Raw genomic sequence first — 15,872 nt, 5'->3', positions numbered from 1 at the left:
GGGACGAGAGGTGGGTCACATGACGTTTATCAGGTGAATGTATTCTTGAAATTACGTAAACACTGACTACTTCCACATTCCTGGGGAAAACCCTGGGAATTCCCAAGTAAGAATTCATACAGAAGCGGTTTTTTTCATCATTTAGACAATTTAATTTTGAACGTAGCGTCTTAGCATACTCTGGGATAAGTCATACAGTTTGGTTGCATGCCGTTCAAGGATACCCATCCTAGAGAAAAAAAACAACCCAAAAATCCAAACTATCGTAGTGACAATCTACAGCAATCTATGAATTTACCTTAGTATCTATTTGACACATCTTTACAATCACCTTTCAATGATCGGCCAATTGATCAGTGATGACAAAGGCTTGAAATCGTCATAGGTTAATTAACAACTTCGGAAATATCTCCCGTCACGTTTATCGTGTCGGCCATTTTGTACTTGATGTAAATGTATTACAACGCTCTGTCATTGTGATTGACTTACTGAGGTAGTTCTTAATGGACCTTCTCATCTAATGAGGGTATTTTTTGGAATACATTTCTTGTAAACAAACTAAAACAGATGTTCTTCGCTTTGGGGGGAACTATTTTATTCCGGAATGGCCTATTAAAGCTAATAGTAAGTCAAGGCACCATGCGGGTATATGATCTGTTATTATATGTGTTTAACAAATACGGTTTTGGGCGTTAATAAAATACACTGACGCAAGTATATTCTAATCAAATCAATTGGATAATTGAATATGCTTTATTTTACATATTACATAATATCACTACACAAAATTTGGACAGTTGCAGTAACACACTACGGTGATCGCATTAAACACCACTTTGAACAGTATTTTAGTTATATCACGGTGTATCAGACTGATGTGGGATAAAAATCCGAAGTGGTTCAGGCCATCCAACGGGTGTTCGCGAAAGGTGAGCACGGAAACACACAATGATGCCCGTCCTCACTATTACCGAGCATGTATATTATATTGTCCGTCAAAAATATGGACGAGTATAAATATATGTTCCTACAGGTAATACATGTCATACATTTGACAAAATGTATTGGCTCAGAGCATTATTGTTCATCACAGCGTATAGACTCGGCATGCAGATGAACTCATCAGCGCATTTTTACACTTTATCTTTTAACTGGCATGTTAAACTTCTATTTCATAACTCAGTTTTATTTGCACGGATCACTATGGAATCTTGGAAGGGACATTGTCGCGTTGTCGTATTGCCGCATTGACGCCTTTACAAAAACAAGCAAAATGTGTCGAAATTAACCAAAGCACGACAATTCGACAACGCGATATTTTGGCAATTTGTCGCATTGTCGCGTTGTCGCATTGTCGCTCTTTGAATAATCTTTTTCTATATTTTACAAAAGGGCGACAATGCCGTAACGCGACATTTTTCAATGTCAAAATATGTCTCGCTGTCGCATTGTCGCCCCATCACAAATATGTATAAAAGGCGTAATGTTCAGTTAATGTTACAGTTAGGAAGCGGTAACCAAGTTATAGCTGTCGTAGAAGTTCAACTTGATACATGTACGTCTTGAACTGAAAACACAAGTCCGTCCGCGAGTCCATAACGTTTTATGGTGAGCTCTTCTCTATAAGTGTTTGTGTTCAACTCCCAGTTTCAAACACGTTGTACCTCATCAACAATCCACATTCCTCTAGTGCTGTGATAGTCCGGAAGATCTTACTCTTGACCGTATCAGACAACTGACGAGTGCACGCCTGACCTGTGACCTCATTACACCCCCCATGAGGTGTTTGCCGAAGGGAGAGGGGCAGGAAATGTGTGCTCCAGCCCAGCGCGGAGCTCGCGACACACTGTATACTGCATGTTGTATACAGTAAATTGCAGTTGATATACTGTATACTGCATGTCATACTGATTTGCGGAAAAGCTGCAACTTTCAAGATTCAAGATTCAATTTGCATTTATTTCATATACAACAGGCTGCCGTCATATATCACTGGAATGCTGCTGAGAGCGGCGTTAAAACAACTTGTTTTCATAATGGAGCGCTGCAGTCATTTAAAATGGAACCGTATACATGTGTTGTACCAACTCAATCACTCTGTTTCGAATATTCAGCAGCAAAAATATGATAACCAGCTGTGAGGAGAGATATAAGATTTTTATAAGCAGTCAAATATGGATGATAAAGGACCCCTCACTGATTAGGTTCTTGTTTACTTAAGAGCAGAGTTGGACATGTTAGATGATATAACGGTGTCCTCCCAGATCGCCTAATTTCTCCCCACAAGGTACCAAAATACAATTAGGTGATGTGGGTATGCCATGCCTGGATGAGATTTATAATTAGGTAATGTGTGTAGTTGGAATAGTCCACTTTACTGATTGAAGGGATGACAATACAGCCAGAGATACATAGTTTTACATATTTTAATCAACAATATAGTATAACAAGTAGCCTCTATCAAAAACTATGTGTCTCTGTGTTTCTTGTTGAATTAGCATCAGATAAGGTTGAGAAATAATTTGGAAAGTGTGTCGTCTCCTACCCCAGCTGGCGCCATCGCAAATCGTCAATCACCCACTGACCCATAGCCCCGACAGCTGCTATTTTTCACAAATTAAACTACCAGCTGCGGTATTGATTTAAACATATTTAATTTCGGAAAACCAAATGGATTAGGCACAAGTGACACACTTACGAGGCCTTCTCCTATTACGTTGTAGCTCCAGTGTCTGCTTCAACCAACTCACTAACCATGTTGTTGATGATGATTGTATGTATGTGAAGAAAACCTTGAGCCAATATTCATTTTTGAAAGTTCAGAATTATCCTTAAAAAGAATGCCGTGCTTGTTGAGTTTATAATGTTTCGACAGGCATTTTGCCAGTTATCTTGCTTATTTAAGAATCAAATTATGTTTTAAATGATACCAGTTCATTTAGAATACCATATTCTAATTAGTTGAAATCAAAATATTAGTGATTTGCTCCAAAAGTGGTATCATATTCCATACTGTTAGCAAGGAAGCGATATTTTCATGTTTTGGCGGCCATCTTGTCGGCCATCTTGAATATTTCAAAATGCCCAAAGATGACAGAGTGTCATCAGTCAGTTTCATAATCTAAAGTACATCATTAAACAAATCCAGCAATAAAAAAAACTTTATCCCCTAATTCTGGGTTGTGGGAAAATATTCATTTCTCTGCCGGACTATATTCTCATAAAGATGTAAAGAACATGCAGTTCTAAATTGTTTGCAATAAACTGTATATAATGTCACACGAATGAGCGATAATGTGGACAATGCACTGGAAATACAATGTCAAATACATTTCCCATATTGTGAAAAGTAAAGTGACTATACAATGTCACATAAATTGTCGAAAGGTTCATTGGTTTACAATAACACTAATGGCCAATATTGTGCACAATATATAAAAAATGTAATGTCAACAATGGTCTACAACGTTACTCTTATGGTCGATATTGTGTTCATCTGTATACATTGTTACACTGATGGTATTTTGTGACCAATTACACTTGGTATATCATATCACACTAATGACCGATATTGTGAACAAAACACTGGGTATACAAAGTCCAAATCATGACCGATATTGTGAACAATACAATGTCACACATTATGATCGATATTGTGAACAATACATTGGTACATAATTTCACACTAATAACCAATATTGAGAACAATACATTGGTATACAATGCTCACACTAATGGCCGAAACTGTGAAAATACTCAGAGAAACAATTTCACACTAATGGTCTATATTGTGAACAATACACGAGACATATAATGTCACACACTAATGACAGATATTGTGAACACTACACTAGATATACAATGTCACATCAATGACCGATACTATGGACAATACACTAGATATACAATGTCACATTAATGACCGACACTATGCACAATACACTAGATATACAATGTCACATTAATGACCGACACTATGGACAATACACTAGATATACAATGTCACATTAATGACCGACACTATGGACAATACACTAGATATACAATGTCACATTAATGACCGACCCTATGGACAATACACTAGATATACAATGCCAAATTAGATATATGTATAAAATGGACAATACATATATCTGGTGCATCTGGCACAACTTGTTGAACAAATGATACATCGGGTACAGCTGGAATTGGTTGAATATCTGGTACAGCTTGAATCTCTGATACAGCTTGTAGTGGGGGTCTTATACAGCTTATATGTATGGTACAGTTTCTATTGGTTGTATATCTGGTACAGCTTTTGCAGCTGGTATATTTAGTACAGTTGGTGTATCGAATGAGTTTGGTTTAACGCCACTTTCAACAGTATCTTAGTCATATCACGGTGTGTCAGTTTAATATGGGAGGAAACCCCTGGAGTCGCAGACAGGCACAGACAGTTGCTACGCTTTGTTAATTCTTTAACGCCACACTAGCAGTATTCCAGCTATAAAACGGCAGTATGTAAATAATCTAGTCTGAACCAGAAAGTCCAGTGACTGATATCATGAGCCTCGACCCACGCAATTCGGATACAATAACATGCATCAACCAAGTCAGCGATCATGACCACCCGATCCCGTTAGTCGCCTCTTACGACAAGCATAGTCGCCTCTTACGACAAGCAAAGTCGCTTCTTACGACACACATAGTCGCCTCTTACGACAAGCATAGTCGCCTCTTACGACACACATAGTCGCCTCTTACGACAAGCATAGTCGCCGCTTACGACTATCATAGGTTGCTGAAGACTTTTTCCAACCCGGATCTTCGGTAGCATTGAGCTGAAAATTCTTCTCTTACTCAGCGTGTGCTGCAAGTGTACTGGATTTAAACTGATTTGACAAACAACCCTATTTACGTTCTGATTTTGTTTCTATTCATTTTCTTTTTAAATACAAATTTAATACATCTGCCTGGCAAATATGGTGGGTGTGCATAATTCTAGTGAAATTTCGGGATACTTTCGTCCCCGAAAAGGACAAGTACAGCAGTTTGAAAGGGAAGTAACAAATTACGTCCCGGCATGCTCTTGGCGTTCTTAGCAAATGGTCTGTATGTACGAAGTATTAGATCAGCCACTAAAGTAATTATACTACACAATGGCAGTTGATTGCCACCCGATTCTTTCATATTACTACATTTAATCTGTGGTGACAGATGAAAGCTTGACTTCATGAAAGGACAGATGCCATGACAGATTAACAATAGTCTTACTTTCTCTTGATGTACGAACGTTTGCTTTCAGCGTATTATTATAGAAGTGGTATCAGCAAAGATATGTTAAGGTCCATCCTAAGGCTGTTACTGCAAATACGTACAGATGACATATAATACTCACATACATGATACTTGATTCGGCTGTGTAAACAGGCTGTAATGAAGGGAGTATCACAGTACACGTGACATCGCCATCTTGTGGCTGACTTGCACATTACAGGTAAGGCATATTAACAATCTCCGCGCTTCGCTTTAAACAATTCAATTGATATTAGACGCAACTGTACGGAGAGCAAAGGTTGTTATATTGTGCAATGATAGAGTTAGCGAGTGTTGTTTTACACCGTAGTGAGCAGTATTACAGCTGGGTCGCACAGATGTTGGCCTTGCCATCCAATTTAGTCGCTTTTATTCTGGAAATATTCGATGCCCACACCTTGTAGAGAAAATGAATGCCACGATGTTACTACTACCGAGTGTGCATGTTGTGTGCATGTTGTGTTCATATTTAAGCAATGTGACAGCGGACTGTCAATATTCGAATCAGGGCCAGTCAAAAGAGCAATTGATATTATAGGCAACGTTCCAGCTATCTGGGCACACAGAAATACTGCGCAAGGGCATGCGGAGTAACATACAGGTATGTTTAGCACAACTACTGCATGCGACTAACCAGCCTACACGAACAATGCGATCCATGACCACTGTATGTGTTACTGTACCAGCCTACACGGACACTACTGTCCATGGCCACTGTATGTGTTACTGTACCAGCCTACACGAACACCACAACCAATGTCCACTGTGTGTGCTGTTGTACCAGCCTTCACGGACACTGCTGTCCATGTCCACTGTGTGAGCTGCTGTACCAGCCTACACGGACACTCCACCCATGTCAACTGTGTGTGCTGCTGTACCAGCCTACACGGACACTACTGTCCATGTCCACTGTATGTGTTACTGCACCAGCCTACACGAACACTGCTGTCCATGTCCACTGTGTGAGCTGCTGTACCAGCCTACACGGACACTACTGTCCATGGCCACTGTGTGAGCTGCTGTACCAGCCTACACGGACACTACTGTCCATGGCCACTGTATGTGTTACTGCACCAGCCTACACGGACACTGCTGTCCATGGCCACTGTGTGTGTTACTCTACCAGCCTACACGGACACTACTGTCCATAGCCACTGTATGTGTTACTGCACCAGCCTACACGGACACTGCTGTCCATGGCCACTGTATGTGTTACTGTACCAGCCTACACGAACACTGCTGTCCATGTCCACTGCTGGTGTACCAGCCTACACGGACACTACTGCCCATGTCCACTGTGTGTGTTACTGTACCAGCCTACACGAACACTGCTGTCCATGGCCACTGCTAGTGAACCAGCCTACACGGACACAACTGTCCATGTCCACTGTGTGTTTTACTGTACCAGCCTACACGAACACTACTGTCCATGTCCACTGTGTGTACTGCTGTACCAGCCTACACGAACACTGCTGTCCATGGCCACTGCTGGTGTACCAGCCTACACAGACACAACTGTCCATGTCCACTGTGTGTGTTACTGTACCAGCCTACACGAACACTACTGTCCATGTCCACTGTGTGTACTGCTGTACCAGCCTACACGAACACTGCTGTCCATGGCCACTGCTGGTGTACCAGCCTACACGGACACTACTGTCCATGTCCACTGTATGTGTTACTATACCAGCCTACACGGACACTACTGTCCATGGCCACTGCTGGTGTACCAGCCTACACGGACACTACTGTCCATGTCCACTGTGTGTGCTGCTGTACCAGCCTACACGAACACTACTGTCCATGTCCACTGTATGTGTTACTGTACCAGCTTACACGAACACTACTGTCCATTGCCAATGCTGGTGTACCAGCCTACACGAACACTACTGTCCATGTCCATTGTATGTGTTACTGCACCAGCCTACATGGACACTGCTGTCCATGTCCACTGTGTGTGCTGCTGTACCAGCCTACACGAACACTACTGTCCATGTCCACTGTGTTTACTGCTGTACCAGCCTACACGGACACTACTGTCCATGTCCACTGTGTGTACTGCTGTACCAGCCTACATGGACACTACTGTCCATGTCCACTGTGTGTACTGCTGTACCAGCCTACACGGACACTACTGTCCATGTCCACTGTGTGTACTGCTGTACCAGCCTACATGGACACTACTGTCCATGTCCACTGTGTGTACTGCTGTACCAGCCTACACGGACACTGCTGTCCATGTCTACTGTGTGTACTGCTGTCCCAGCCTACACGGACACTGCTGTCCATGACCACTGTATGTGTTACTGTACCAGCCTACACGAACACTGCTGTCCATGTCCACTGTGTGTACTGCTGTACCAGCCTACACGAACACTGCTGTCCATGGCCACTGCTGGTGTACCAGCCTACACGGACAATGCTGTCTATGTCCACTGTATGTGTTACTGTACCAGCCTACACGGACACTACAACCCGTGTCCAGTGTGTGTGCTGCTGTACCAGCCTACAAGAACACCACAACCAATGTCCACTGTGTGTGCTCCTGTACCAGCCTACATGGACACAACTGTCCATGTCCACTGTGTGTGCTGCTGTACCAGCCTACACGAACACCACAACCAATGTCCACTGTGTGTGTTGCTGTACCAGCCTACACGAACACCACAACCAATGTCCACTCTGTGTGCTCCTGTACCAGCCTACATGGACACTACTGTCCATGTCCACTGTGTGTGCTGCTGTACCAGCCTACACGGACACTACTGTCCATGTCCACTATATGTGTTAGTGTACCAGCCTACACGGACACTGAGATCCATGTCAACTATGTCAGTTACTGTACATGTGCCTATGACGACGGGGTCTTCTCCAAAGATTTTAAAGAAGTTTTTTTTAAAGATTTTATCTTTTTTATTTCTTTTAGGTTTACCAACAAGAACAATGCATACCCTATCGTGCATGAGTCTGCTGGCCTGCTTTGTGTTTCACGCACTGACTGGCCAGTAAGTATACATGTACAGTCTCTCATTAAATAGACATTGATTATTTGGTGTGCTGGAGGGAAATTTCTCCTCATGGTGTACAATAAGAAATGGTTTGCTTGCTAAAATAAATACCAGCCCTAACAACGGTGATCTTGACACAATAACTTGCCTGTATATCATGATAACATATTCACGCACATTTCCAAGTGTACACAGATGATACTTAATGATAAGACGATGTTGCATTTCTAGCCTAATAACACGCTTGTTTTAACGAGTTGATATTATATGATATACACTTCACGTCTGTTCTGTACACACTGACTAGAAATAATCTGAAAAGTCAAAGTATAAGACATTTCAAAGGGTGATAGTCGTTCAATCTGTGACAGTAATAAATCAACTTTTTAGATAGATAAGTTAGATAATTTCACGACTGAATTCGAATACAAAAGTGACACATGATATGTCATTGTCTTTCAGGAGTGTTACTTGCCCTTGTTGCATGTGCGGTCCTAATATCACGGTCATCATCAATGTGGAGAATAGCCTCAAGCCGCCGAGGTTCAAGTCCACTGTCAAGCTTGAGATGAAACCTCAGAGAGAACTCATCTACTTCCTACAGGAGGCCGTTGCCATCGATCCGCATTTCCAGTAGGATTACTGCTGCATTAATACTTGGTCCTCAGTTAGATACTACTATCTTTGCACACTTCATTCTAGGTCCTCAGTCAGATACTACAAGCCATGCACACTTTATCCTTGGTTCTCAGTTAGATACTACCAGCCATGCACACTTTATCCTAGGTTCTCAGTCAGATACTACCAGCCATGCACACTTTATCCTTGGTTCTCAGTTATATACTACCAGCCATGCACACTTTATCCTAGGTTCTCAGATAGATACTACCAGCCATGCACACTTTATCCTAGGTTCCCAGTTATATACTACCAGCCATGCACACTTTATCCTAGGTTCCCAGTTATATACTACTAGCCTTGCACACTTTATCCTAGGTTCTCAGTCAGATACTACCAGCCATGCACACTTTATCCTTGGTTCTCAGATAGATACTACCAGCCATGCACACTTTATCCTAGGTTCCCAGTTATATACTACCAGCCATGCACACTTTATCCTAGGTTCTCAGATAGATACTACCAGCCTTGCACACTTTATCCTAGGTTCCCAGTTATATACTACCAGCCATGCACACTTTATCCTAGGTTCTCAGTCAGATACTACCAGCAATGCACACTTTATCCTTGGTTCTCAGTCAGATACTACCAGCCATGCACACTTTATCCTAGGTTCCCAGTTATATACTACCAGCCATGCACACTTTATCCTAGGTTCTCAGATAGATACTAATAGCCTTGCACACCTCCTCCTTGGTCCTCAGATAGATACTACGCGCCTTGCACACCTCCTCCTGGATTCCAAGATAGTTACTACTAGCCTTGCACACTTTATCCTAGGTTCCCAGTTATATACTACCAGCCATGCACACTTTATCCTTGGTTCTCAGTCAGATACTACCAGCCATGCCAATTTATCCTTGGTTCTCAGTCAGATACTACCAGCAATGCACACTTTATCCTAGGTTCTCAGATAGATACTACCAGCCATGCACACTTTATCCTAGGTTCTCAGTTAGATACTACCAGACATGCACACCTATTACTGGGTCCTCAGATAGATACTACTAGCCTTGCACACCATTCTGGGCCCTCAGATAGATACTAATAGCCTTTTCACACCATCCCCTGGGTCCTCAGATTGATACTACGAGCCTTGCACACCTCCTCCTGGGTCCTCAGATAGATACTACGAGCCTTGCACACCTCTTCCTGGGTCCTCAGATAGATACTACGAGCCTTGCACACCTCCTCCTGGGTCCTCAGATAGATACTACGAGCCTTGCACACCTCTTCCTGGATTCCCAGATAGTTACTACTAGCCTTGCACACTTTATCCTAGGTTCTCATTCAGATACTGGTAGTATTCCCTGGTCCTCAGATAGATACTACCAGCCTTGCATACCTCCTCCTGGGTCCTCAGATAGATACTACTAGCCTTGCACACCTATTCCCGGGTCATCAGATAGATACTACTAGCCTTTCACACCTATTCCTGGGTTCTCAGATATATACTACTAGCCTTTCACACCTCCTCCCCGGCCCTCAGATAGATACTACTAGCCGTGCACACCTCCTCCTTGGTTCTCAGATAGATACTATGTGTAAATAGATTGATACAGTATAAAATGTGAGAACAGTGGAAATGACAATGACAAGAATATTAATCACCTCGCCGCAATAGTGGTCAAGCTTCCGAGATAGGCCTAGTCTGAACACCAGGGTGAAAAGTGATCTTGATGTAATGTCAGATGAAATGTGAGATGAGGGACGGACGCACCCCCTACACTTATATAGCTAACTAACTTCCAGCACTTTCCACACAGTGCTAGGCCAGTCCAGTTTCCCTAGAACACTACAGACTTTTCCATACATATTGTTTACGCTTGGTATCCAGCCATGCTATTCCGGTAGATTACAGATAATTCGAGCATCTTAATATAATCACCACTGCTTACATTAAAAAGTATTACATACCTGACAACGAATCATTGTTCAAATGCAATGCAATGAATTCCTACTGAATCTCAACAGATTCAATGTAATACAGTTACGATCATTGTTTATCAATAAATTACATTCCAAAAACACTAGGTCCCCAGTCCTCCTTATTTCTGTCAGACATCAACTTCTTCTGTAGGACAGGATCTTCTTCTTAGAGACAACACCTCGGTCAGACAACACCTTCTTCTGTCATACAACACCTTCTTCTGTCAGACAGCACCTTCTTCTGTCAAACAACACCTTCTTTGTCAAACAGCACCTTCTTCTATAGGACAACATCTTCTTCTGAAGGACAACATCTCCGTCAGACAACACATTCTTCTGTCAGAGAGCACCTTCTTCTGTCAAACAACACCTTCTTCTGTAGGACAACGCCTTCGTCTGTCAGACAACACCTTCTTTGTCAAACAACACCTTCTGTGAGACAACACCTTCTTCTGTCACACAGCACCGTCTTCTGTCATACAACACCTTCTTCTCTCAGACAGCACCGTCTTCTGTCATACAACACCTTCTTCTGTCAAACAACACCTTCTTTGTCAAACAACACCTTCTTTGTCAAACAACACCTTCTTCTGTCAGGCAACACCTTCTCTCAGACAACACCTTCTTTGTCAAACAACACCTTCTTCTGTCAGACAGCACCTTCTTCTGTCATACAATACCTTCTTCTGTCAGACAGCACCTTCTTCTGTCAAACAACACCTTATTTGTCAAACAACATCTTCTTCTGTCAGACAGCACCTTCTTCTGTCGAACAACACCTTCTTTGTCAAACAACACCTTCTTCTATAGGACAACATCTTCTTCTGAAGGACAACACCTCCGTCAGACAACACATTCTTCTGTCAGACAGCACCTTCTTCTGTCAAACAACACCTTATTTGTCAAACAACACCGTCTTCTATAGGACAACGCCTTCGTCTGTCAGACAACACCTTCTGTAAGACAACACCTACTTCTGTCACACAGCACCGTCTTCTGTCATACAACACCTTCTTCTGTCAGACAACACCTTCTCTCAGACAACACCTTCTTTGTCAAACAACACCTTCTTCTGTCAGACAGCACCTTCTTCTGTCATACAATACCTTCTTCTGTCAGACAGCACCTTCTTCTGTCAGACAACACCTTCTTTGTCAAACAACACCTTCTTCTGTCAGACAACACCTTCTTTGTCAAACAACACCTTCTTCTGTCATCTATCACCTCTTCAGTGAGACCCATCCTATTCTAAATCTATAAGACATCGCTTGTGTGACAAAAGGAACGGAAACGACAATTTCATATTTATAATCAAAATAAAAAACAAGTCAGTCATTTAATTGCTCTTTTTCAGTTTTACCGCTGAATATAATGCGACACCAAACGCGACGGGATACGATGTGATGAGCATGAACAAGTTAGCTGGAAACGCCGAGGACAAGACCTACTGGGAGATCCTGGACAATGGAAATCCTGCAGCAGGTGCGTGGATTGGTGGTGTGCGTGTATGTAAGTGTGAGTGAGTGAGTGAGTGAGTGAGTGTAGACATGTATGTATGCATAAGTGTGTATATGTACATCGAAGCACTGATCCACACATAAACTGACCATGGTGTTTCTGCATTGCAGGTGTCAGTATGTACGTACCAACAGATGGGTCCGTTATTTCCTTCAATTTCACCACTTACTAGACCGACAATTTCACCACGCCGTGGTCAGGGGTCGAACTCATCCAGCTACAAGATGTGGAAATACAAACTGAGCTAATGCCTCATATCCTCAAAGCACAAAACAAAGCTCTCTATTCAACCTTATACTTGACATCATGGTGAGATCTGGCCGGATATTGTCGTATCTTTGTGATGGCATGAGTGTGTGATCACGTAAAGGATTGCTGGAACCTGTGTTGTGGAATTGTTTGTCCTCTTAAGGTAATTGAATAAAAAATAATTTAGTTTTGGTTATATAGATGTGAAATAAACGCCAAAAATGGTGATGTAAAAACGTCGATTACATTATTTATTTATTTCATGCAGCAATACTTTTAACCTCATTTAAACTTAATCTCACACCACACGTTAATGTGTTGTGCAATACAATGTATATATGTCAGGCTGTTGACCGATATTGGAAACAATGCACTGAATATACAATGTCACACTAATGACCGATATTGTGAACGATGCACTGAATATTAAATGTCACCCTAATGACTGATATTGTGAACGATACACTGAATATTAAATGTCATCCTAATGACCGATATTGAGAACAGTTCACTTGGAATACAATGTCACAAGAATGACAGATATTGTGAACAATACAATTGGAATACAATGTCACAAGAATGACCGATATTGTGAACGATACACTGGATATGCAATGTCACACTAATGACTGATGTTGAGAACAATACACTGCATATACAATATCACAGTAATGACCGATATTTTGAATAATACATTGGCATAGCTTATGTGCTTGACACAGTTGATGTACCTGGTATACCTACATACATTTATTGTTGAACGTGATGGGAATTATTACGCCATAAACTTAATCCCAATTGTCTGTATGTGACATGTGTGTGCATATTTCCACGGGTAAATGAAAGTGGAAACTGTCAGCTCAATGTAGGAGACGTGGGTTAAGTTTGAACAGTTTAAAGTCGGACTAGATGCAGGTTTTAGTCGTGTAAACCAGAGAGCACGGGATGGTGCTGGAAAACCTAATGAATCTGACACACCTACTGTACGCATCTCTGCACAGAGCATTGAGGCAACTGGACTTCCAGTGCCTCCTTTTAATGTTGTAACTAAAAGGAGAAATCGAAGTCTCCCTTTAACAAGGTAACCATGCAGAGCAGGATCGTCAATGTCTGTGTGTCTGCTTGCACTTGTCCGGTCTTATGCAGGTTTTATAGTGTTAGCTCACTGAGATACCATGCCGCAGTTTATCATAGATACCCTACTCAGACACAGTATACTCCGATCCGACCACTCCCTGCTTAGCCTTGTCCTAACCAGACAGGGTAACAACAAATACATTCTAACTCTATTTCAGAGAGGTGTTTATATATCTGAAGCAACTGTCTATGTAATGTAGTTTGTAATTAATTTGGTCATGCAATACATACCTTTCCACCACTATAGGATTATCTTTATCTTCAGTTTTGTTTTTTTATTTATTTTTCCGCTAGTCTCTAAAGTTGGAACTACTTTCTCGCATGTGAACCCCGATTGAAGTGGTTTGGACCCGAACGGGTTCCTGTTCAAGCATTGTGAAATAGAATCACGCAAATTCAGTGTAAATTGTACATGTATAATACATGTAGAATAGTACTGCGGTGGTTGTCCAATACGTCGCTTCTCTGGTTAGAACTGATATTTTTGTCACGCGATGCAATAGACAATGTTGTCAACCACCATTTATTTTCCCTGTTTGTACGGAGTACTTAACCCAGCCGCCCCGTGGTGATTCCGAAATGTTTAAGTTAGTTCCCTTGTCATGTGCTAAAGATAAGACACTAAACTCTATCTCTGTAACACTAATATTTTACTCCATTCGCATTTTCAGCATGTGCTATAATGTTCACTGTGTTTGTAAGGAGAACAAAACCCAAAATGTGAAGCATGTTAAGACTCATGATTAAAACAAGGCATTCCACAGTATCAGTGTTGACTTTGTTGATAGTTCTGTACGGCTGGACGGTACAGAAATGAGTGTCAACCAAGCTAAGTGCCATATAAAGTCGGCCCAGACTCAGTTTTTTCAAGGAGCGGCAATCTGAACGACCACTGCGTCGATTTTATGTGCATTGTGTTGAGACGATCAGCAGTCCTGTAGAGTCCTTCGCTTGGATGAAGTCGTCTAGCCTGAAAAGTTAAACAGAAGGTTTTCTGTTTGCTGCTCAGGACCAGTCAATTCCCACTCGAAACCGTCAATGTGTGATTTTGCATCAAAATGTAAACATGAAATGTAGATTATGTAACGAATTTAATGAGACTGTCCAACACATTGTCAGTGGATGCCCAGCTTAAGCACAAACACAGTATCTGAAGCGACATGATGGTGTAGCTCGATCTTTTTATTACCGTCTTCGCCATGCTTGTGGTTTTGACACAGAGGTCCATCTCTGGTACGACCGGAAATATGTAAAGGGCGTCATGGATAATGATCAATACACAATTCTTTGGAATAGGCCCGTATATATACAGCCTCAGACGTATCCAGGCCAACAAACCTGATCTTGTTCTTTTAGATAAATCCAATGAAATTATTTACATCATTCAATATTCTGTCCCTTTTGACACTAATGTGATTGACAAGATTCAGGAAAAACATGGCTAATATGCGGACCTCGCTTTCAAAATGTCATGCTTGCATCCCAAGTACCAAGTTGTCAGACTCCCCATTGTTCTCGGTATCTTAGGTTTGGTACCTCCCAATCTGTTGACTGACATTGTGAGAGTACCCGGGTTTGCTACCAGAAATACAGCCTTCCTGACAATCTGGGTAATGCAGAAAGGTTGTAGTGATTGGGAGTCTCCACATTCTCCGAAAAAGGTCTGGGTGAGTTTGACTAGGCAGCGCTTCCAGGGAGAAGTCCAATTCGCTGTCTGGGCTGCGTGTAGAGGGGGCAAGGGCCCTGAGACTAACAATCCTGACTGTGCCAGGAACACCCAAACCCTCTTTGCTGAATTTTTTATTTTAATCTGTAAATCATACTAATCCTAAACGTAGCGCTGTGACGCTTATTTGAGAGTACGTATTTTGAGCACTGTGTTTGTCAAAATCCGACCGAATCTTAAAAGCGTTAACGAGGAGGCGTGGCTTAATTAGATGTAGCAGGCTCAAAACAATCCTTTAAACATTCCCTCAAGAGTGATTTCGGCTCCGGTTAAATTCACTCTAGTATGCCTTCAGCCTGGGCTCGGGTCACCACTCCCTCCAACTTGGCCCA

General features: G+C 41.9%; 1 protein-coding gene across 1 annotated transcript; it reads left to right on the top strand.

Annotated features, from left to right (window-relative positions):
- The first annotated feature begins 5,448 nt into the window (after positions 1-5,448).
- LOC139464602 (cobalamin binding intrinsic factor-like) lies at positions 5,449-12,770 on the top strand. The gene is made up of 5 exons (XM_071246125.1): positions 5,449-5,476; positions 8,222-8,300; positions 8,766-8,936; positions 12,265-12,392; positions 12,539-12,770. Exons 2-5 carry the CDS (start codon positions 8,239-8,241, stop codon positions 12,598-12,600), a joined length of 423 nt encoding a protein of 140 aa, XP_071102226.1. The 5' UTR covers positions 5,449-5,476; positions 8,222-8,238; the 3' UTR covers positions 12,601-12,770.
- The last annotated feature ends 3,102 nt before the right edge of the window (positions 12,771-15,872 follow it).

This window comes from Haliotis cracherodii, unplaced genomic scaffold (assembly GCF_022045235.1).
Source record: "Haliotis cracherodii isolate W230 unplaced genomic scaffold, xgHalCrac1.p SCAF_17, whole genome shotgun sequence".
NCBI classification, from domain to species: domain Eukaryota; kingdom Metazoa; phylum Mollusca; class Gastropoda; order Lepetellida; family Haliotidae; genus Haliotis; species Haliotis cracherodii.
The sequence above is the reverse complement of the archived record's forward strand: the minus strand, read 5'-3'. Positions and strand labels throughout refer to the sequence as shown.